We start from the raw sequence: 22,415 nt of genomic DNA on the forward strand, positions 1-22,415 counted from the left end.
CCCTAGCAAACACTTAAGGTCTCTGCAAAGTGCGCAGACTGAGCTGAACGGCCAACCCTTGCATAAGGCCCTTGTCGATCGAACCCCATACAGGGTTCAGCTGGAGGAGGAGCAAAGGCTTGCAGTATCGCGTGGGGCCCCATGCCATCCCAGTGAATATGTTGGCCGTCAGATTGTAGGGTTATCACGTGAGGCCTCATGCCATTACGACGAGGCTGGTCGCCCGGTGAATGCACAGCCTCATCCAAACGAAGCAGAATCTCAAGGAAGTTCTTGCGGCCGATGTGGCCTTCCACCCCATCTTCTGCTCCAAACAGACAATGCTGGCAGTGAGAACAAAAACATGTACGTCTTCGCGTACTTGGCGATGCTTGTTGCCAAAGGCATATTTGAAACGGTTACACTTGGCTTTCTCATGGTTGGGCACACTCATGAAGACGTCAATGCCATGTTCAGTCACCTGGCAGAGTCCCTCCGGCGATCCAATGTCCTCACCCTCCCACAACTCTACGATGAATTCCAAAATTGCATCAAAGGCACTGTTGAAGCTGCACTTCTGACAGAGGTTCCAGACTTTAAGGGGTTTGTAAGAAGCTACATCAGGGATGGATCCGAAATGCTGATTGGCCACTCCAAGCCTCTTCAGTTTCATTTCAGCATGTGTGACGGTGCTCCAGTAATGAGGTACAAGATGAGAGAATGGGACACAGTGTGGCTGCCAGTGGACGGCATTGAACTCTTCAAGAGAGATCCCATAACTGGGGAACCTATGATTCCTCAGGGTTCCCCACGGCCGATGCACCCGGATGGACTCAAAGACCAGGAAAGTATAGTGGCCGGGATTAGACAGCATATTGCCTTCTAGAAGAGGGGGTTGGTGTTTGGTGGAGAATCCTATTTTCAGAGGTGCAAGCCTTTGCTCGAATACTGGGAGAAGATTATATCTGCTATCCAAAATGGGCCGGTTGTATATAAAGAATTGGAAGAGTCCTTTTGGCCAGAACCCAGAGCACCAGATAGTAGCGGAACAATGTCCTCTGGAAATGCAGTGACAGATAACGATGTTGAGGATCACTATTGTGGGCCGAGGAACAAGAAGCCGGATTCAGCATTCAATCCAGTACAGGTCTGCAAAGGAATGGTCGTGCTTGTCAGACCCAATAATAAAAAACAAATGATATGGGTGGGGCGCTGCATCACTGATGCAGAGGAGGACGCGGAAACTAACTCCTTCAATGTAACTGTGGAGTGGTTCAAGCCAAGTTCCGGATATACGAAGGATTGCCTAGAAAAGAGATGGGTGCTGAATCCAAGGGATCCCAGCATGAGCATATCGGTGGATAATGTTGTGCATGGTTGGATGCGGAAGCAGAGTGCCACCATCACCTTGCCAGACCATGCAAGAGATGCAGCAAGAGCATTCATAACTCGGGTTCAAGGTGAGATTCATTAATATTCCTTTACAAAGTTTCTAATGTATTTTATTTCAAGGTGAACAATCCGAATCTGAATCAGAGGAGGCTTGATATAGTGTGTGAGGTAAAACAAAGATGATGTGACATATGCATTTACCAATCACACATGCATAAATCTAATAATATGGCGTGTGGCCCATATTAATGGCACATAAACCCATATTGTGGGCTTACGTGCTTTATGTACCATCATTCCCTTGCAGCGTGTGTGTTGGTTTCCTTTTATAACACAACGAACTCCATATTTTAGGGTGAAGAGCGTTCTCATGGCAAGCACAAAATCTGTAAGTGAGGCAGAAAAGGAGACGGAGAAGGAGATAGGTGAAGATGTAGAATATATAAGTCTTCCAAACTCCCCGTACTATACTCCAGGTGATCATTTTTCTGAACAAACGGCAACATTAACAACTATCGAGAACGCCCCAGTAACGTCAGAGACAACAATCCAAAGCAAAACAACTGACCCGGAGAAGGATGATAGTACCGCTGAGAGTACCAAAAAGGAGGTGTCCACTAGCGCTTAGGCTTATAATGGCGTGTGCCCTCATGCCATTTACTTGATCACCAAATACCTTTTTCCCTTTGCACTAGTATATCTTAATACCGGTCTGAGAAATAGAATGGCATGTGCCCTTAGGCCTTTTACTAAATCACCTTTGAAAGAAATGCAAGCCTCTATGTCGTAAAAAAAAGGTACTAGAGAAATTCCTTAATAATATGAATGTTATTTAGTTTCATGAAAATACACTAAGGGTCAAATGAGTTAAATGACTTCTCCAGACTAGCAATGCCTCTTGCTACACCTTCACAATTAGATTCGTTAGAAAAAGATAACATTGAATAATATCTAAATGTTCTCACCATTAAGTTATATGTCTGGCTAATAGGAATGATGTTCATCTTGGAAAGCTCACCACACGCTCAATGAACAAACAAATAGTGTGTGCGCGCATGCCATCGCTCTTCTTTAGCTTCAGATTCGGCTTGTTCACCTTGACAATAAGATTTATTATACAACTAGATGGACTCAGTCTGGACATAAGGTCACCGCGCTAGTCACCATGCCCCAGATATGTCTAGCCCTTGGACAAAAAACATATAATTTCACGTCATTTTCAAATACTTGAAAATTTGTACCTAGTCCCATTTTACTGAATAAATCCCACTTTAACGAAATAGAGCTTAATTGTGTTACGCTTGTTTGGATTTCGCTTTAGCCACTACCACGTGGCACCCTTTCGGCTCCACTTTGGGGCCTAGGGATTTTGTATCTCACAACTCCACCACCCATAGATGAAGTTCGATATCCTCATCGAACGGTAAACCATTTTGTAAAGTAACACCCGCATGTGTTACCATTTCCATCCTTGGCACTCAGCCAATATTTGTCTATGGTTTTACATTGAAGGCTCATCATGCCTTATCCATCCTCTAAGGAGCATAGTCTCTCCAACATAAAGACTCATTCGGCCACTTGGGGTGGTTTGCTCCCTTTTATTAATTCAGTTCTCGCTAAACCCATTAGAGACACCTTCTCTAACTCAATTCCACTACTCATTCTCGAGTATTCTTAGATCCCATCGATTTAACCTTTGCACTTTGGAACTTTTAATTTTGACTTCTCAGAGTCAATCTCCTAGGTGTCTCCAACACCTTACATTGCACATGGTGCAACTCCACTTCCCGTCCTAGGAAGTTTTTTATTTGAGGGCACCATCATCCTCTGTTCGATTTCATGCCACCTTTGGCACTAAGTTCCAGTTATCATATTTTGTGCTAGGGCTGTCCACGGCCCTATCATTTGGTTACCTTATTGCTCCCACCCTTGGAGCTTCCACTTTTGCCAAATCGAAGCAAATTGGGAATCCATCCTTGGGAACACATTGCCTTTCCGACAATCCGTTAGCACTCAACACCTTAGTGTTCTTGGCCTAACTTTGTCATTTGGATTCTTTCCCATGATTCCCATAGCTCTTTATTTAGCCACAGTCTTTTGCTCTTATCCTTGATTGTTGCACCCAGCAACATAGGATCGCTACCTCCATTTTCGAGGTATCCCTTTGGTTCCATAGCAAAGACTCTTCTTTGCCAAGTCCGGAGGATGTTCACCCCTAGTATGTCTCTTTAGCATCTTCTGCTGTGGGCTCTATCCACGGCCCAACTTCGTGACCCTCCCATGGGTCTCTTATAGAGACTACTTTCCTCAGACTCATTATGCCATCGCACGAACACAGCCTATTTCCCTTAGGTGCTCTTCCCACTTGGTCACCTTGACCAAGCCACACCATCTTAAATAGTTCAAATTAACATTTTGAACCAGGAACTTTATTCTTTAGCCAACCAAGGACCTTGTCGTTATTTTGGCCATAAGATCACCTAGTGATCTCACCTTGGCACCCTAACAGAGTTGCGGAGAGGTACTTGGTCTTCTAGACCTTCAAGTTGTTGACCATAACCCTGGGGGCATCCCCCACACTTGGCGGTGCACCCAAGCCAGCCCTTACGGCCAAGGGTCCATAGCAACTGAGATTAGGTGTCCCCATCTCACTCACCACGTCCTTAGTGCCACTTGCACCAAAGCGTTCAAGTTAGATATGTTGAGCTTTCACACTAAGCAATCTAACCATGCATCACGACTCCGAGGCATCCCTCGCTTGGCGGTGTGCCCAAACCAGCCTCCCCACTGAGAGTCCATGACCACCGAAAAATGAGTGTCCTCATATTCCAAACCATCACCACGCCCTAGTGATTTGGGACTCGAACCCAAGCACTAGAGGGTCGGGACTCAAACCCAACCTTCGTATATGCATCTACCGGACGGCATCATACCAGATGTTTGGCGTGACTCCCCACGCCGGTGCACCAACTTATATTTAAAGCGCGCTATAGATCACAGCTTAGGAACCTAGTTCCTCCACCCTACCAAGTCCTCTCACTTGACATGTTTGTGATGATGCATGGACTCCTCCATGCCAGGCCCCATGGGCCGCCCTTTTGAAGTTAGCACCTTCAACTAGGGTAGTTGTTCCCCCCGACTTGCCAATCTCACTTAGCAAATCATCAGGCCACCGTAACATGGTTCATGCATAAGCGTGAAAGTCCTTAACCATTGACTTTAGTTCAAAGCCCTCTCTTTGAACACTCGAAAACTACTTCCCCAATCTTGATAGCCTTGCCTCATGGCAAACTTCAAGACCACGCTTCTGCTGCGCCACTCTGATTTCGTGCATTCTATGAACCATTTACATTTGGCTTTCTAGGTATCTAGCTACCTAGAATTGTCTTTGGGAACCTTTCGAAGGAACTTTGTCCCTTTAGCTTGCTAAGGCCTCTCCTTTCGCAAATTTTCCAATTGCTATATAGTCTAACATGGACAATCCCATGTTTTTTACTGTCCATGGCATCCCGGTCATTAGTAACAACATGCTTAAACACCCACTTAGTTCTCCACTCCCAACTTGCATAACCACCTGTGGTCATGCTTGTCAATTCCTATGGTTCGGTTCTATCCCTTTACTACTTGCCTTTTGGCCTCACACATTTCCTTCAATCATTCTCCTCTAGACTAGGAAGATAGCTTTGCACTTTCTACCATGCTTTAGCAAGTATTCATAGGGATGAACCTACCCGACAGCCTAGGAGTGGTTCCTTAATCCGGGTTTACTCACATTGTAATCCCATACCCTAGGATTACCGTTGCTACTTGTGGGCCTTTATATGCCTATCCTTAGCCTTGCCAAAATCCCCCTTTTGGCTTTGTCCAATTTGGGTAGACAAACTTCTCCCGTCTCCGCAACTTTGGACATTTGGATAGCACCTCCTACCCTTCATTAGCTAAGGACTTTGTCCCTTGGGCATTATCCATTACCCTCATGACACCAAACACCACCTTCTGGTGTTCTAGAGTGCTTGGGTGTCCCAATGATGGCCTCTTTGGCAATGAGCATTCCCTTTACGACATTGATCTGCTATTTCGCAGCATAAGCAATTAATCCCTCATAAGGGTATATCTAACTTCTTTATCCCAATAAGAAGTCTTAGGTAGTTTCCTTCTACCAGTTTAACGAATCATTTCGCACCTTTTGCTTAGTTGCCTCATAGTTGTCAAGTCCTACAACTCATTGCTGGTGCTTCCACACCCCCATCATTATCTGGGTCACCACACTCTAACCGCATGCCTTCCAGTTTAGGCTATGCCATTCCCAATTTCTATTGGGATTTTTTTGGATGGGGTTCTCGTGAACCCACCAACTTGACCTCAAGGCAGCACGTCTTGGCACCTTCGGTGTCTCCACACCATCGGCTCCACGAGCCTACCTTTATGACACTTCTTACTTGTGTCCAGGTATTTTTGCCAAAACCAATATGGTTGTCTCTTATGCCAATTATCCATTAGCACTGCATCATAGAGTTCATGCACAACTTTGTGTCAAAGTTGTTTTCTTCTAGGAAACTCTTTCCCACGACTTTAGTATGGCACCTTCTGCCATCAATGAAATACATATTGCTCTCATACTTGGATCTCAAGATCCTCCCCATCTTTCGTGGGGCACCACACACCTCAGTCCAAATGCTTTCCTCAAGCCTTTAGGATTATTCCTTAACTCTATTGGAGTCATTCAACCTTTTGGACTTTGTTAATCCAACGACCTATGAGGTCCTACTTTGAGGTGCTAGGTCACTGGAATACAACTCCTTGTATTTATGTCCTACTCACAAGGACCATCTTTTGCAAGTGTTACTCCGACACTTGATTTGTTCTCTAAGGGCAACCTTTCACCCCTTAGGACCACTTGTCCATGTGATGAGAATACCAACTCATCCTCTAAATACACCCCCAACTCCTTGGGTTATTCTAGCATTTATTAGAGGTAGCTTTGGCTACCATTTCAAGGACTTGAGTCCTTTTCCATATTTGACCTCCCGCGGTCATTACTTCTGGTCTCCCATTCATGAACACCAACCTCAACTTCATGAGGGTAATCTTGTGACTCCTTTATCGTTTTGGAGTCTATATCTTCCCTGTGATCCCAACTATAGTTGTTTACCACAACTACATCAGCCAGTTTGCTGAGTCAAACGCTCATCTGGATCACATCCTCAACTCAATGAGGAAAACCTTGCACTGTTTCCAAGATCCCAAAGTCGTTCCATTATTGGCCCTTTTCTATCTACCACCTCGTCTACAAGTTCACACATGAATTGTAATGGAGAGCCATGTCTTCCCGACCTGCTACTCCTCGAGGATAGGCCCACTCCTCGGACCTTCCGATGCCAATGCTAGTGGTGATATACTTGAGCACCAATAAAAGTCAGATTAAGGAACAGCTCTGATACCAAGTTGTAAGCGATTAATTTTTTCATTTTACTTTAGTCACTTAACCGCACCTCCGACCACTTTGAGGAGTCTCATTCACAACCTCCATAAGTCCCAGTTAGGACTTGAGGCTTGCTAGCCCCGAGAATGGCATCCATGCCACTCCACCTTTGCACTTGGTCCAAGTGCTCCACATGTCCGATCCCATGATCGGCACTCCAAGGTACCACCAACATACTAGCCTGTTACGCTAAGCCATGCCCTTTCACCTTGGTCACATCGGTGGTCTAACGCCACCTGCATCATAGTCCTGTATCTCAAAGACTGGGCCATCCGTCCGTGAGTGATCATCCCATATCTACTTGCTCCTAGTCCAAGTGTGGGTGGCACTACCTACTTGGATACCTATCATGGTTCAACAGAACCTCGCTCTAAGCCCATGGCTAGAGCACCTAAAGGCGAAAGGCGGGGAGAGTACCCAGGAGGCTTGCGTAAGGCCACGGTGTTCCGAAATGTTGTCCCAAAGTCCCAAACGGTGAAAGGGAAGAAGAATAGGCCTCTAATGTAGTGACCAAGGATACGGTCATATAGTGAGGAAGTCCCAAAGGATAGTGGGACTTAGTGGTCGGGCTTGTGGGCCTTGATCTAGTGGCAGTGTTGGCGAACATGGCCATGGACTAAAAGGGACTTGGTGGGGACTGGAAAAGAGTTGTCGGGGAAGGCTATTCCCCATGTCTGCGGGCATCCTAAAGATGCTAATCGACCATTCGATCTCCCGGGGGAACTAGAGCCGGCTCTTGAACACTTCACCAAACTACCCCGCTTGTCGGTCCGTGTTCACTCTAATCTTGGACTTCCCAATGGGTAGCTCATCACCCAACACTGAGTCCGGCCTTCCTGGGCCAAACTGACCTTTCCTGGCAAAACTGGCTCCACTGCAGTCCTCCCCCTTACTATACTTTTGGAGATCACCAAACCCCCCAGGGTCTGGGAGACGAACGCTTTGGGCTTTCACCCTCTCAGACTTGGACTCGGACTCGGACTTGGGCTCGGTCTTGGCCTCGGCCTCGGCCTCGGTCTCGGTCTCGGTCCCGGTCTCGGTCCCGGTCTCGGTCCCGGTCTCAGTCCCGGTCTCGGTCTCGTCTTGACTTCGGACTCCATCTCAGGTCCATCTCGGACTCCATCTCGGGTCCACCTCAGACTCCATCTCGGACTCCATCTCGGGTCCATCTCGGGTCCACCTCAAACTCCATCTCGGACTCCATCTCGGACTCCATCTCGGGTCCATCTCGGGTCCACCTCGGACTCCATCTCGGACTCCATCTCGGGTCCATCTCGGGTCCACCTCGGACTCCATCTCGAACTCCATCTCGGGTCCATCTCGGGTCCACCTCGGACTCCATCTCGGACTCCATCTCAAGTCCATCTCAGGTCCACCTGGGACTCCATCTTGGACTCCATCTCGAACTCCATCTCGGGTCCATCTCGGGTCCACCTCGGACTCCATCTCGGACTCCATCTCAGGTCCATCTCGGGTCCATCTCGGACTCCATCTCGGACTCCATCTCGGGTCCATCTCGGGTCCACCTCGGACTCCATCTTGGACTCCATCTCGGGTCCATCTCGGGTCCATCTCGGACTCCATCTCAGACTCCATCTCAGGTCCATCTCGGACTCCAACTCGGGTCCATCTCGGACTCCATCTCAGGTCCCTTTTTAGACCCTCGCTTATTGCTCGCTTCGTGCTCGTTCCTTGAGCACTTCGTTGGGAGTTCCACTCCCACTCTCGACCTTTCAAGTCGGAGCTTTTAGTCCAAACGTGTTACGCTTGTTTGGATTTCACTTTAGCCACTACCATGTGGCACCCTTTCAGCTCCACTTTGGGGCCTAGGGATTTTGTGTCTCACACTCAGGTCCATCTCGGGTCCATCTCGAGTCCATCTCGGGTCCATCTCGAACTCCATCTTGGGTCCATCTCGGACTCCACCTCAAGTCCACCTCGGACTCCATCTCAGGTCCAACTCGGGTCCATCTCGGGTCCACCTCAAACTCCATCTCGGACTCTATTTTGGACTCCACCTCAAACTCTATCTCGGACTCCATCTCGGGTCCATCTCGGACTCCATCTTAGATCCATCTCGGACACTTCCACATGTCATGTGTCGGTCCTCTTGTGTCCCTTTTCTAGAGACTCACTTATCTCTCACTTCGTATTTGTTCCTTGAGCACTTCGTTAGGAGTTCCACTCCCGCTCTCGACCTTTATGGTCGGAGCTTTTAGTCCAAATGTGTTACGCTCATTTGGTTTTTGTTTCGGCCACTACTACCTAGCATCCTTCTGACTCCACTTTGGGGCCTAGGGATTTTGTGTCTCACAGTCATATTGAAGGGTGAGTTCTTCACTTTAAAGATGGATCCCTAATTGCCTGTCAAGAAATTTATCAAAGACACTCTCTACTATGAAAAGCGCCTTCAAGATGCAAAGCAGCCTCTGACTATTGTGGACAAGCAAGCAGCCCTAATCAATCACATTCTTGATATCAAGGAGTATGAGAGTCTTCACACAACATTTCAGAATCTTCAAGGCCAGCTCACTTTTGAAGCAATGTGCTCATCTCTCAAGGAAGAAGAATGCCAACAGTAGAAATTGAAGACCAAGACTAAATCCAAAAGTGAGCTGGCCTTGAAGATTCTGAAACATTGTGCGAAGACTCTCATACTCCTCGATATCAAGAATGCCATTGATCAGGGCTGCTCGCTTGTCCACATTAGTCAAAGGCTGCTTTGTGTCTTGAAGGCGCTTCTCATAGTAGAGAGTGTCATTGATAAATTTCTCGACAGGCAATTAGGGATCCATCTTTAAAGTGGAGAACTCACCCTTCAATGTGACCACATGTTCAACTGTTTGAGCACCAAGAAACTGGGTTAGATTGATCCAATTTGTGGGAGCATTGTTATTAAGATCAAGAAGATGAATGTACTACTTGCCTAAACCAATACCTATTGTAAATAAGGCTTGTTTATTGTGCAACTTCTATACCTATTGTAGATAGGGCTTGCTTGTTGTGCAGCTTCTAGTCTGCTACTTCAGGAGCATCTTGGGCTAGTTCAGATTCTTTGCCTGCAACAATCCCATCACAATTATCACACAAGAAAACAACATAGCCCAATTTGCAAAATCTCCCTTGTACAAAGGGATTAAACACTACTCCAATGCACTAGCAGCAGTACTACTGCTCACCACCATACTCTGTGTAGTCAGCGGTTGTTGATCAGAAAGCACATGTCTCTCCTAGCATGACCATCAGGATCTACAATCTGATACCATGATAATGATCTGAGGAGACGCTAATAAGAGAGAAAACAGGGTACATGGCCATGGCCGTGGCCTGACCTAATACCCTGTGCCACGTGGCAGAAGCCTGACTCTGACTAGGACTATCATCTGTTAGTAACCATCAATCCAATATCGCCTCCAACTTCCAGCATGTGTGAATAAGCAAGTTTAAGCGTCCTATTGTCCCAAGCATACAGCCATGTCAAGTTCTTGACATTTGTGCTGCAGCTTATCAACATAAGATGTGAACTGGCCCGGGCAAACGATGCAGAGTGTCGAGACACGCTCGGATTGTTCTTTGAATGCTCTGGAAACTGCCATGCAGCGTACCAGGCTTTTGCAGTCACAGATCACGTGGAAGATGAGCTGGTAGACCCCATCTATCATTCTCTAACAACACAAGTGATGCTTGATACAATTGCGAGAATCCAAGGCAATAGTGCACTCCTTTGATGCAAACCGTGTTCATAGACCACATCCTCATGGTCTGACGGAGAGGGTATAACCAAATGCCCACCTTTGAGTCAAAATGAAATGGCTTTAGAACATCATACCCTTGCTTGTGTGTAAGGTATCAGCATTTGAGTGCGAGCTATTGAGGGTTGAATTGATGGAATCTCCTCCCATTGCTTGGTCACTGGGTTTCCAACCATGAAAGGCCTTTTGGAATATGGAAACCACGAGAAGATATTTCCCTGACTACTTGCGACCCATGCGGGGCAAACCAGTTCTCAATAGATATTTCTTTCCCCATCAGACTCCATGCTGGATACTTCCAGAAGCGTCTGAGCTCGTTGAATGAAGTATACCCTTGGTGCAGAAACAGGAACTTGGTGTGGGTTTTGTTCATCCATTGTTCCGTGAAGTATGGATGCCGTTGCAAATGAAACCATTCCTTACACACCGGCTGCAGTCGCAAAACATCTTCGGCTGGTAGAAAAGACAGTATATGAGCATTCCATCTCGACTGGGCTTGAGCGTGAATCCATGCATCTGAGAGGAAGCTCTCGGTAGATTTGATGAACGAGAGAGAATCATACCTTCTTCCCAGAGTACGCGTTCAGCAAATAGAGAAGCCTAATTTTGCCACTAGCGACTTCCACGGTATCAACACCCACGAGACGGAGTTTAAAACACTCGATGCAATCACGTCATACCTTATCAAAAGACCTTACGTCCCTACGTCAAACAGCTTGATTTCTCAACTAGGCCTTGCTGAAGACGGTCTGAGAAAGTTCCGAAAGAAAGGAAAGAGGCTTTTCTTACTTCGCAAACGTTGCTGCGCAGATGCCACAACCGGACAGTGTGATCCAATTACATGAACGAATCGTTCTTCGGAGACACTTCACGACCAAGCACTCCATTGCCTTTTCGTAGAAGACGTCCTGGGAAGATTCGTAACCAGAATTACTCCAGGTTGCTGCCTGTTGACAACTCATCGTCAGACACTCTAAAGCGCGGCACAGTACGAAGGAATGGATGAACCTAGTGGTGAGGAAACTCAGCACACAGCATGGACAAAAGGAGTTTGTAACAGAAGTCTCGGCTCTGGGAAACATAAGCCGCTTCCGATGCTTCAGAAGGCTGCTCGTCTACGAGCTCATGTCCAATGGTTCCTTGGAACAGATGGATTTTTTTCACTAGCAAGAACAAACTGGACTGGAAACTTCGATAGGACAAGCTTTACTTTATCACGATCACAAAGAACAACACCAGATCGCTCAAGTGTGTCAACGTGTGGGATTCACACGGCAAGGTGGCGACTTTGGCAACGTGGACGAGTCTTCCCATGGGCTTGCATCAAGAAACATACAATGGATGCCGGAATAATAACTCCTCACTTGTTTACTGCGCGGGTAAGTTTCTTCTTTTTCTTTTGTGATTTCTACATGTTTGTGATTACTGAGTTTCAGGAAAGCTGGTGCTTGCAAACTTGATTCCAGACAGTGTCGATACACAAACCCAAGTTGGTTTTGTCTATCTGGATGAAGCATCCAGACAGTGGCAACCCTTGGCAACTATGCCTAGAGAGATTATGCCGGCAGAGCTTAGAAAAGTTGGGCTGCGAGCAGGCAATATGCATGAGTGGAGTTTGATAGTGGCGGGAGGGGAGACGGAGATCACCTTGTTCATAACTCACTTAACGTTCGGTTGGGGTTGCACTTACAGTAAAGAAACCGGTATCTGGCGACCAGCTTGTGGCCTAAGGTCCGAAGGTGGTATGCTGTATCCTTTCAAGCCATCATTCCATCCAGTCTCCATTTAGTTAGAATCATCATACTCAAGGTGTCATGTAATTTAAGAATGAGTATGGGAGGTGAAGAAAATTTATAAAAACTTTTTTTCCAAACGAATATCCTAAATAAATATTTATTTTTTAATACAACATTTTTTTTCCAAGTTTTATTGTGAGAAACAGCTCCCCAAATTCACGAAGGTAATTGCCCAGATATTTCATGTCATTAAACAAAACTCCACGACCTTGCAAAAGTTCTCTTACAACCATCTTGCGACGGGCAGCCTCCAATTCATCTTCAAACGGATCTGATCGTAAGGTTCTGGCTTGGCATAGAGCAAGTTCATTTCTTATCCCCAGGTTTGTTCTTACCACCTTTTCTTGAAGAATGGATTTAAATCCAGAGCGACACTCACACTGGGCTGAAATTTGGTATTGATTTCTGTTAGAAATATTATCTATCAAAACACACCCGATTATCAATCTCTACCAGGTAGGTACATGGCTTTTTATTTTTCTGGTACTGGTCACTTTTTCCTTCCATATCAGCCAGCTGGAGTTGTGGCTATAGAACGTATTGTGCTGAGAGAAATCTGCAGAATGCCAATGAAGTTATACAGCGTTTGCCATGGACAGTTCGATCATTAAGCTTGGGAAAGCTTGGGAAATACATTTTTCTATGGGGATGGAGTGGTTTTGCGCTGCTCTTTGTGTTTGCGTTGGAGAAAAAATTTTATGGGATGCCTCTGGTGGAACCAAAGAGGATCTCTGCCAAAGAAGGAGATTTCGGAAGAGTCATTAGTGAGAGACATTATCAAACTCAGTATCAGCCCAGCAGCACCATTGCTGGCATTTGAGTGCTCCTAAACCAAAACCAGAGCCTGGTTTAGGCTCCACCACGGTAACCATCCCGACAAGACCACCTTCGGGCACGAATTTTATCGGAAACACAGCTTGAGAAGCAAGGGTCTTGATTTATTCTGGCGTGCTGATCTTGGTAGCATTTGTTCGATTGGCCTTAAGAATTTGAGGTCCGAACAAATCAAGAGACCTCTGGAAGTTTGGCAGTGCTCATATTATTGTTTCATCGTGTTCTTGTGTGAGATGGCAAAGTATACAACACTCATATTCGTCGTGCTTTACTACATGCTTGGGTACTCTTGACAAACTGGATACTTTCTTCCGGTTACGTTCTTCACCACCTTTCCTATCTAAGACTAATAAGACTACAAGCTCTCTTTGATTAACATACCTGACCAACATCCTTTTACAATTTGGACACGTCGGGTATCCAAAACGCTAAAACATATGAGGCAGTCGCAAACATGAGCCTTCGCGGAGCCCATTTCACCACGGCAGGAATTCCAGCGTTGTTCGTCCAGCACGCTACCTGGAATTCAATCAAAATAAGTCTTTTTTTTCCTCTTATTTAGCACGAGAATATCTCTCACCTCTGCATTGCTTAAGGAGCTCCATATTCTCAAACTTCCATCCCCGGAGCCTGAGATTCAATACTTATAGCTATCAGGAACTGATACAAACGAATGTTACCTGAGATAACATAGCGACCGTCTGGACTGAACGATGCTTCCAACGTTTCTCCGTCTCGACTGGGCTTGAGCGTGAATCCATGCATCTGGGAAGGAGCTCTCGGTATAGACTTAACGAGCGAAAGAGAAGTTTACCTTCTTTCCAGAGTAGGCATCGAGCAAATACACCCGGCTGTTTGTTGTGGAGAGAAGCATCATTTTGCCATCGTTGCTAAACTTCATGCCAGCGACTTCCACGGTATCACCACCCACGAGAAAAGTGTCAAAAGGTCCCTGAAGCATTCGTTCGGACTTTCATAAAATTATTGGAGAATCAATCACATCTTACCTTGTCGAAAGACCTTCCGTCAAACAGCTTGATTGCTCCGCCTTCCATGCAAACAGCAAATACCAGGCCTTGTTGATCATACGCCACAGACAGTCTTCCCCGGACTCTAAGAAGACCCTGAAATCATGGAAATGCTCTCTGGAAGAAAACGCAAGGAAAGAGTTTTTCTTACTTGGCAAACATTGCTGCGAAGATCCCACACCGGACAGTGTGATCCAATGACCCAGACATGAAATAAGCATGGCCTTGGGTTGCTCCAAAGACTCACCTTTGCGTGTGTCCTCTGAAATATCGTAGAAATCTATTATCATACAACAATAGATACCGCAAGGACTCTGGAAACAAAGAAAGAACCTCAAACACACGAAAAAACGTTCTCTCTTACCATCACTTCCATTGCTGGAGGAAAAAATCACAGCATTGGTATGATGCGTGAAACATATGTGATCCACGCCATATCTTGCACTGTAGAGAGTCTTCATGGGCCTGGATGGAGCAAAGAAAAGGAAACTTGAAACCTCCCAAGAGCTCGGGGGAAAAAATCACCTACGTCGCACTGGCAGTATCGTAGAGCCGAATGGACGCGTCCTCCGCGGCAGTCACCATGAGATCCTCCGTGCGATGAAAATCCAAGGAGCTGATCTTCCCCCCCTGTGGGACAAGATTGCTCCTGTAAGTTGATGAAAGACTTTCCATGTTTTGTTCACTCGAACGATGTAAACCGTGTGACTTGCAGGAACTTCGCACTGACGAGCAGGGCATTGCAAATTACCAAGGTCTTCCCTTCCAAACCTCTAAAGGACCATGCAAATCAGCAATCGTCAATGGATCAATCAAATGAGAACGCAAAGGTGATCCATATTTCGTGAGGAAAAAATATTCTATTTACTTTATAATGGATCAAACTCTTCAACTATAGATTGGGCTGGTGTGCTACCATGGCCACACTGACGCTACCACCAAGATGGTTAGTCGAAGAGAACCGAAGAACTCCCGCAGAACTCAACGCAAACCGGAAGAAGAGAGGCGGCTCCAAAATCTCCTTTCGACCTTCGAGCATCTGGACGACTGTATCCATCGGGGGTCTTTGGCTGGGATTATCCTGGATGCACCACAGAGCTACCTGGAGCATACTTTTCACCTCGTCCTCGTCCACACTATCTCGGATCCTTGTATCCACGACTTTGAGAAACTCTCTCTTGGAGACTCGAGCTACGACCCAGGCCGGGAAGTACCACCACAAAGCTTGTTCCCCCTCGTCCATTGGAGCTTCAGGACAGTCTTCTCCACCATGGCTGCCAAGCTTGGACAAGTTCCTTCGTCCACCTATGAGCTCCAGCAGCACCATACCATAGCTGTAGACGTCGCATTTCTTCGTGGCTACCGAATGTAAGAGCCACTCCGGGGCGAGATATCCTGGAGTTCCTCGAACATCAGTCACGGTGTGGCTTACATCCCGAGTCTTGAGCAGCTTCGCCATGCCGAAATCGGAGAGCTTGGGACGAAACTTATCGTCTAGAAGGACGTTCTCGGGCTTGATGTCGAGATGGATGATCAGCTGCCGCGATTCCTCGTGCAAGTAAGCCAGGCCTTGAGCTACTCCCAAGGCAATATCGCGGCGGCTCTGCCAGCCCAAGCATCGGTCTTCGAACAGCCACTTATCCAAGGATCCATTCACCACGTACTCGTAGACGAGCATGAGCTGGTTCTTCTCGGAGCAAACGCCATAGAGCTGGACAACATTGTGGTGGCTTATCCGTCCCAGCGAGGCCATCTCCGCGAGAAATCCCCTGTCACTCTGGTTCCGGTTCTCCAGGCGCTTGACCGCCACCTTTCTCCCGTCCGCCAGAGTCCCTTCATAGACGGTTCCAGAGCCGCCTTTACCAAGGCTCGAAGCGAAGTTCCCAGTCGCCACCTCCAGCTCCTTGTATGTATACTTCTGAGCCGAGCCTTGCAGTGCCAGAGCCAAAGCACGCTCAACTTTGTCAAGCCTGTGCTTCCAGATCATCAGCACGACCAAGCCGAGAGCTGATAGTAGGACCACGCTCGCAGCAATGCTGACTCCAAGCAAAACGGTGCGATCCTTGGGCTTCTTCCGCACGAAAAGCTCTGCGTTTTGCAGCTTGAGGAAGCCATCGAAGTTGGGATCCCTGGCGAGGCCTCCATACATCCGGTCGACGAAGAAACAGGTGCTCGACTGCTTGTTGTAGAAGAGTGCGGTGCAGGAGCAATTCGCTAGGCACAAGCTCCAGCACTCGCTCAAGGTGGAAACTCTGTCGGCCTTGGTGTAATTGTTGGAGAAGTAGCCGGCTCCACTCACGTTGAGAAAGTGGTGGTTCTCGGCCTCGACTTCGTGGTTGCAAACGAGAGGTATGCTGCTCGGACTTGGGCAAGTTTGCTCCTGATGGCCACTCTGGTCTTGGACTATACAGCTGCACTGAGCGTTCCCAGAGCAAACGCTGTTCGATTCGCATGCCATCGGGAGGCAACCTCCAAGTCTGTTCCTCATGAACGGCGGACCCTGTTCCCACGAAGCTCGTCCGGAGTTGTAGGTGTAAGGAACCAGCTTCCCATCGTTTTCGAGTTTGAGATACTGCCAGTCATCGCTGCTGTTCCCGAGTACTGCTGTGAGAGGAACGCTGCAGAGCTGGGAAGGGTTGCTCGTCGATGGCTGGTACGATAGTCTCAGCTGGCCAGCGGAATACTCGAGCTCTGTGTGATAAGTCGGGCATGGTGCGTTGATGGAAGTCTCGTCCGCTGGCAAGTTTCCATTGTATAAGTTCCAAACCAAGTAAGGCTGTCTTGTGTCCCGGCTGAGAAAAAAGATGAGGCCGCTCGGCTCAACTTCCATCTTGATGTTCCCGCTAGCAAGACTTGATGAATTGGCGCTGCTGATAAGTCTCTGCTTAGTGACCATGACTTGTCCTTCTAAAAGGATATCTGTAGGATTGTCGAAGCTCTGCCAGGAGATCCCACCCGTGGAGTTGTAGAGGACAAAGTTCCCAGTGTCTCGAAGCTCCATCTCAGAAACTCCACCAGGAGAACTCCATACAACCTTCCCATCCCAATCGGCAACTTCCAGAGCTCCCTGATCGGTCACACGAACGGTAGCATTTTCTGTCACAGGACTGTCCCGGTTTGCAGCCCAGACGCAGACGCCAGAGTTCGTGTTGTTGCTGGAGCCAAGAACCAAAGCAAAGTAGAACTCGGCCGAGTTGTGGAATCGAAAGAAAGCCAAGCCAAATCTTCCGCTCTGGCTCAGGAGGGGACTGTCACCTGCTTGGAGCAGCCGATAACTGGCATTGGACTGTGATCCTTGCAGTTCCAGAAGCTGATTGTTGTTCGTTACTTCCCAGCCGTGTGATAGACTGTAGTTCCTGCCGTGCACACGAAAGAGAATTGTCATCAGCTGAAAGAAAGCGACCAAAAAAATCTTCATAGCCATGAACCATGAAGCAGAATGCGCTAGCTATTTTTGTATCTATAGAACGGGAGCGGTCCATTCACTTGATCCATTCATATTCATACTTCTTACACTTATTCCAGTCTCGAGTACCAACTGTTCCAAAAGTTCGATTAGTCCTTTGCTGGAACAGAAGTCTAGTCTCCATGGCTCATTCATATTCATACTTCTTCCACTTATTCCAACCTGTACCCAAAAGTTCGATTAGTCTTTGCTTGAACAGAAGTCTAGTCTCCATGGCTGCAGTCTATCCTTCAAGACTTTTCCAAGTCTTGAAAGTAAGGACTTACGTCTCGTATAAGCAGGTGTTCTCAATGCAGAACGGCAGCAATGCAAAAGCAAAAGGTTTCACAGGTTGCTAAGGCGTTGTTCCTGGAACTAATAATGCTCCTCACAGTTACTTCTGAAGGGAAGTTGTACACGATACCTGATAAATGGCGCATTTTCATGAACAACAGTCTCCCAGAATTCCAAGGCGATGGCAGATCCGGGAGTTATCGCCTGGTGAGTGCTCTTCCAAAGGATAACCCTTCTAGCCGGCCAGAATCTCTACGCAGCGACGATGAAAACTTGGGCTTAGCATTCCTCAACTTCAATGGATCAAACAAGTATTACCTGGCACTGATGTTTGGCACTCGCAACTCTTCCACAGCAGCTCCCGTCTGGCTAGCCAACCGGAACACTCCAGTGTCAGGAAATTCAATGCTCGCTAAAACAGATGGTCGCTTACAGCTCCTGGATGCAAATGGTTCCGTGGCATGGTCTCCAAGCGAAAGCGTTGCCTATATCGGCATTCAGAATTCCGGGAACTTGCAGCTCTTCGATGAATCTGAGACCCCGGTATGGAGTTCCTTTGATCGCCCATGGAGCGCACTGATGCCAAACCAGAAGCTAGTAACTGGACAGTCAGTTGTGAGTAACAAAAACGCCTCAGACCCCAGCGAAGGCTCGTATATCGCAGAGATACAGGCCAGTGGATCAGTCGGATACATGAGCATCGGTTCCAAGAAAAAGCAGCCTTACATGTTGTGGAGCTTCGTCGGATCACAAATTGGCTCGCCCAGTGTAACCTGCCCAGGATATCGAACTGCTCTTTCATTCACGCCAGCAGGAGAAATGAGCATGGTATACGAACCTCTTCGTGTTGGTGGTAACGAACAGCCGTGTGGCTCTCCACTGTCCGGGGAAATATTCCCAGGGAACACCACAATGAGGTATTTCCAGCTTGCCGATGATGGGACCATGGTTTCATACAGGCGAGAGTTGGCAAATGGAAGCTGGGAGCTCGATAGCACGAGTCAGTTCTTTCCACCGCCAGCGCCATGCGGGAGCTATGGGCTGCTCGAGAAAGGAAAGCAGTGTCAGTGCCTGACCAACGAAGCAAACAACTCTACTACCTCAGCACTTGGAAGTTGTGCCCAGCCAGAATGGTCTTCTCTTGCAAACTGCAGCTCCAGGTACGAGACCGACTTTGTAACACTCGCAGGTGCATCGTACTTCGCCAACACTTTCAACCCTCCCGATAGAACAGGCGCTGCAATGCAAGATTGCTTCGAGCAATGCAAATCCACTTGCTCCTGTGCGGCGTTCTTTTTCGACCAGGCGCTCCAGAATTGCTTTTTCGTAGAAGACGTCCTGGGAAGCTTGACGGTAGACTCGAACAAGACTCAGCAACTGTTCGGCTTTCTGAAGTACCAGAATTACTCCAGGTTAGTGCCTGTTGACAACTCATCGTCAGACACTCCAAAGCTCCTAGTGATCGGAATTACCTCTGGAGGAGCTGCTGTAGCCATTGTAACTTTTGCGTTCCTTTTCACGATCCTGCATCGAAGGAGGGTCATGCTCAAGGAACTAAACAGTTTCCTTACCGGTGTACAAGCTTCGCCTTACAGGTTCTCGTTCAGCAGCCTATACTCTGCAACAAAAGGATTCACAAAGGTTTTAGGAAGCGGAGGTTGCGGCACAGTGTACGAAGGAATGCTTCACAACGGGATGAAGCTGGCAGTGAAGAAACTCAGCACACAGCATGGACAAAAGGAGTTTGTAACAGAAGTCTCGGCTCTGGGAAACATAAGCCACATCAACATTGTCAAACTCTATGGCTTCTGTGCCGATGCTTCACACAGGCTGCTCGTCTACGAGCTCATGCCCAATGGTTCCTTGGACAGATGGATTTTCTCCGACAACAAGGACAAACTGGACTGGAAACTTCGACACAGCATTGCCCTCGACACTGCTCGAGGACTGGCCTACTTGCACGAGGAATCCAGAGACTCGATCATCCACTTGGATATCAAGCCACAAAACATCCTCCTGGGTGACAAGTTTGAGGCCAAAGTCGCAGACTTTGGCATGGCGAAGCTACTCATGGACAGAGATCAAAATGGAGTGGTCACTGGAGTGAGAGGAACTCCAGGATATCTAGCTCCAGAGTGGCTGCTACACTCAACAGCGACCAAGAAATGCGACGTCTACAGCTATGGAATGGTGCTCCTGGAGCTCATTGGCGGCAGGAAAAATCTAGACTGCTCCAAGATGGAGTCGCCACTGAGCTGGTACTTCCCAGCCTGGGCCATGAGCGAAATCCGGAAAGGGAACACGATGCAAGTGGTGGATCCGAGCGTCAAGGACTCGGCAGACACAAGGCAGGCAAAGAATATGATCCACATCGCATTCTGGTGCACGCAAGATGATCCAGCAGCTAGACCGACAATGGATGCAGTAGTGCGAATGCTGGAGAGCGAGGAGGAGATCGAGGAGCCGCCGCTTACCTTCCAGTTCGATGTCCAAGCGCCTGGAATCCTCACCATCACCTCGAGCGGCGACATCGCGACATTCACATACATCACCAAAAACCCTTTAGCCCATGAGCCCTAAAATTCAAATACTAATTGAGTTTTTGCATCTTTTACTAAGAAAATTAGTCAGGACAGAAAAAGCGTCTAAGTGCAAGTTGCCTTTGCTGGTTTTTTTTTCCAATCTCTAGCCACGACATTCCAGTCTTGAAAAGAACCTCCAAATCTGATAAAAAAAACTAGGAGATTAAAAAAAACACTTTTGTGCATAACTCTTATTTGAGAACGTTCCGAATTTAACAGATACATTAGTGAACCAGCTCGCACAAATTCTCCTGGGATCGCTCGGCTTGTTGGCATGCAAACTTGGCTCCAACCGAATAAGATTTCCGCAAAAAAGTCTCTTTCATGTCAAGCTCAAGTTCTGGGAATCAAAAACAACAATCCATTTGCCCACGGTCAGAAAGGTAAGGTTTCCATGCGTACCTAGCATTGTACAGTACATAGCTGTTGTTCTTTATTACATGCTTGGGTACTCTTGGCAAACTGGATACTTTCTTCCAGTTCCATTCTTCACCACCTTTCCTGTCCAAGACTAAAACCACAAGTGATAATGATCTGAGTAAGAGAGAAAACAGGGTACATGGTCATGGCCGTGGCCAAATTTAAACAGGTCATAATATCACAGAATCTATCATAATAATGACTTTGACTAGGACTAACACTCCCACTCTGGCGCAGTAACTCAGACTCTCTCTCTCTCATGCGCGAGTACGCAATAGCTGCGCCAGCACCTCACGACCGCTCCTGTTTCTCCTGCAACTGTAAACGGTTGCAATTGAGAGCAAATTTATCCTGTGGAAGAGACTTGGTCAGCATATCAGCAAGCTGCTCAGTGGTAGAGCAAAATTGGAGGACAATAATGCCCGCTGGACCTGCTCTCGGACATAGTGATAACGGAGCTGAATGTGCTTAGTTCTGTCATGGAACTTTGATGTAGCTGAAAGAGCAATAGCGCTAATGTTGTCACAAAGTAACATCGTGGGCTGAACAAGAAAATGTCCAAGCTCTGTGAGCAATAAGCGAATCCAGACAGCCTCTTTGCACGCTGAGCACGCAGAAATATATTCGGCTTCAGTAGACGACAGAGCTGTGATGCTCTGTTTCTTGCTCCTCCAAGTCAAAGTTGAGGCACCGAGAATAAAAACGTAGGCGGATGTAGATTTGCGGGTGTCTTTGTCACCAGCCCAATCTGAGTCGCAGTAGCCGCGCAAGTGGAATTGCTCATCTGGGACACGAGAATATGTAAGCGCCAAGGATTTCGCCACGACTCCCACTGCATGCGCTAAATCTGGGCCGGTACAAATAACAAGATAAATCAGACTACCAACAGCTGCACGATACGGAATCCTCTCCATGGAATTGCTCTCAGCTTCAGTGGTTGGTGACTGAGTTTTAGAAAGCTGAAGAGTAAGCTCCATAGGTGTGGAAACTGGAGTACTGTCGTGCATATTAAAGCGTTTGAGAATTTCGTCCACATAGCGCTGCTGAGAAAGATGAATAGTTCCACGGGACCGGTCTCCAATAATATTAAGACCAAGACAAATTAATATCTCCAAGATCGTACATCTCAAATTGAGAAGAGAGCTGCTCTTTGATCTTATGTAGAAAAGAAAGACAATTTGCTAGTAAGATCAAATCGTCGACATATAACGCAATAAGGACCATCGTCTTTTCAACATGTTTCTGGTACACGTTCTGATCAGCAGCATTTCTTGAAAATCCGATAGAAATGAGAAATTTGTCCATTTTGTCGAACCAAGCTTTAGGAGACTGTTTAAGACCATATAAAGCTTTCTTGACCACCCCGGGCTCCCTCTGGTTGCTGGATGAAAATTTCTTCAGTAAGATCTCC

At 47.2% G+C, this 22,415-nt stretch overlaps 2 protein-coding genes and 1 pseudogene across 2 annotated transcripts; 1 reads left to right on the forward strand and 2 right to left on the reverse strand.

Annotated features, from left to right (window-relative positions):
• Positions 1–13,227: 13,227 nt before the first annotated feature.
• On the reverse strand, positions 13,228–14,887 carry LOC9659622 (annotated as a pseudogene).
• Positions 14,888–15,108: 221 nt separating this feature from the next.
• Positions 15,109–18,947, reverse strand: LOC112344557 (G-type lectin S-receptor-like serine/threonine-protein kinase SD2-5). Its single transcript, XM_024669459.1, has 5 exons — positions 18,841–18,947; positions 18,436–18,775; positions 18,321–18,371; positions 18,133–18,254; positions 15,109–17,619 (listed from the first exon to the last, which is right to left on the reverse strand). The coding sequence occupies exons 2-5, from the start codon at positions 18,568–18,570 to the stop codon at positions 15,156–15,158; spliced, it is 2,772 nt and encodes a 923-aa protein (XP_024525227.1). The 5' UTR covers positions 18,571–18,775; positions 18,841–18,947; the 3' UTR covers positions 15,109–15,155.
• LOC112344758 (G-type lectin S-receptor-like serine/threonine-protein kinase SD2-5) lies at positions 18,948–20,582 on the forward strand. The gene has a single exon (XM_024670105.1). It carries the CDS (start codon positions 18,948–18,950, stop codon positions 20,580–20,582), a length of 1,635 nt encoding a protein of 544 aa, XP_024525873.1.
• Positions 20,583–22,415: the final 1,833 nt, after the last annotated feature.

The sequence above is a fragment of the Selaginella moellendorffii genome, unplaced genomic scaffold (genome assembly GCF_000143415.4).
Source record: "Selaginella moellendorffii unplaced genomic scaffold, v1.0 SELMOscaffold_5, whole genome shotgun sequence".
Lineage (NCBI taxonomy): Eukaryota > Viridiplantae > Streptophyta > Lycopodiopsida > Selaginellales > Selaginellaceae > Selaginella > Selaginella moellendorffii.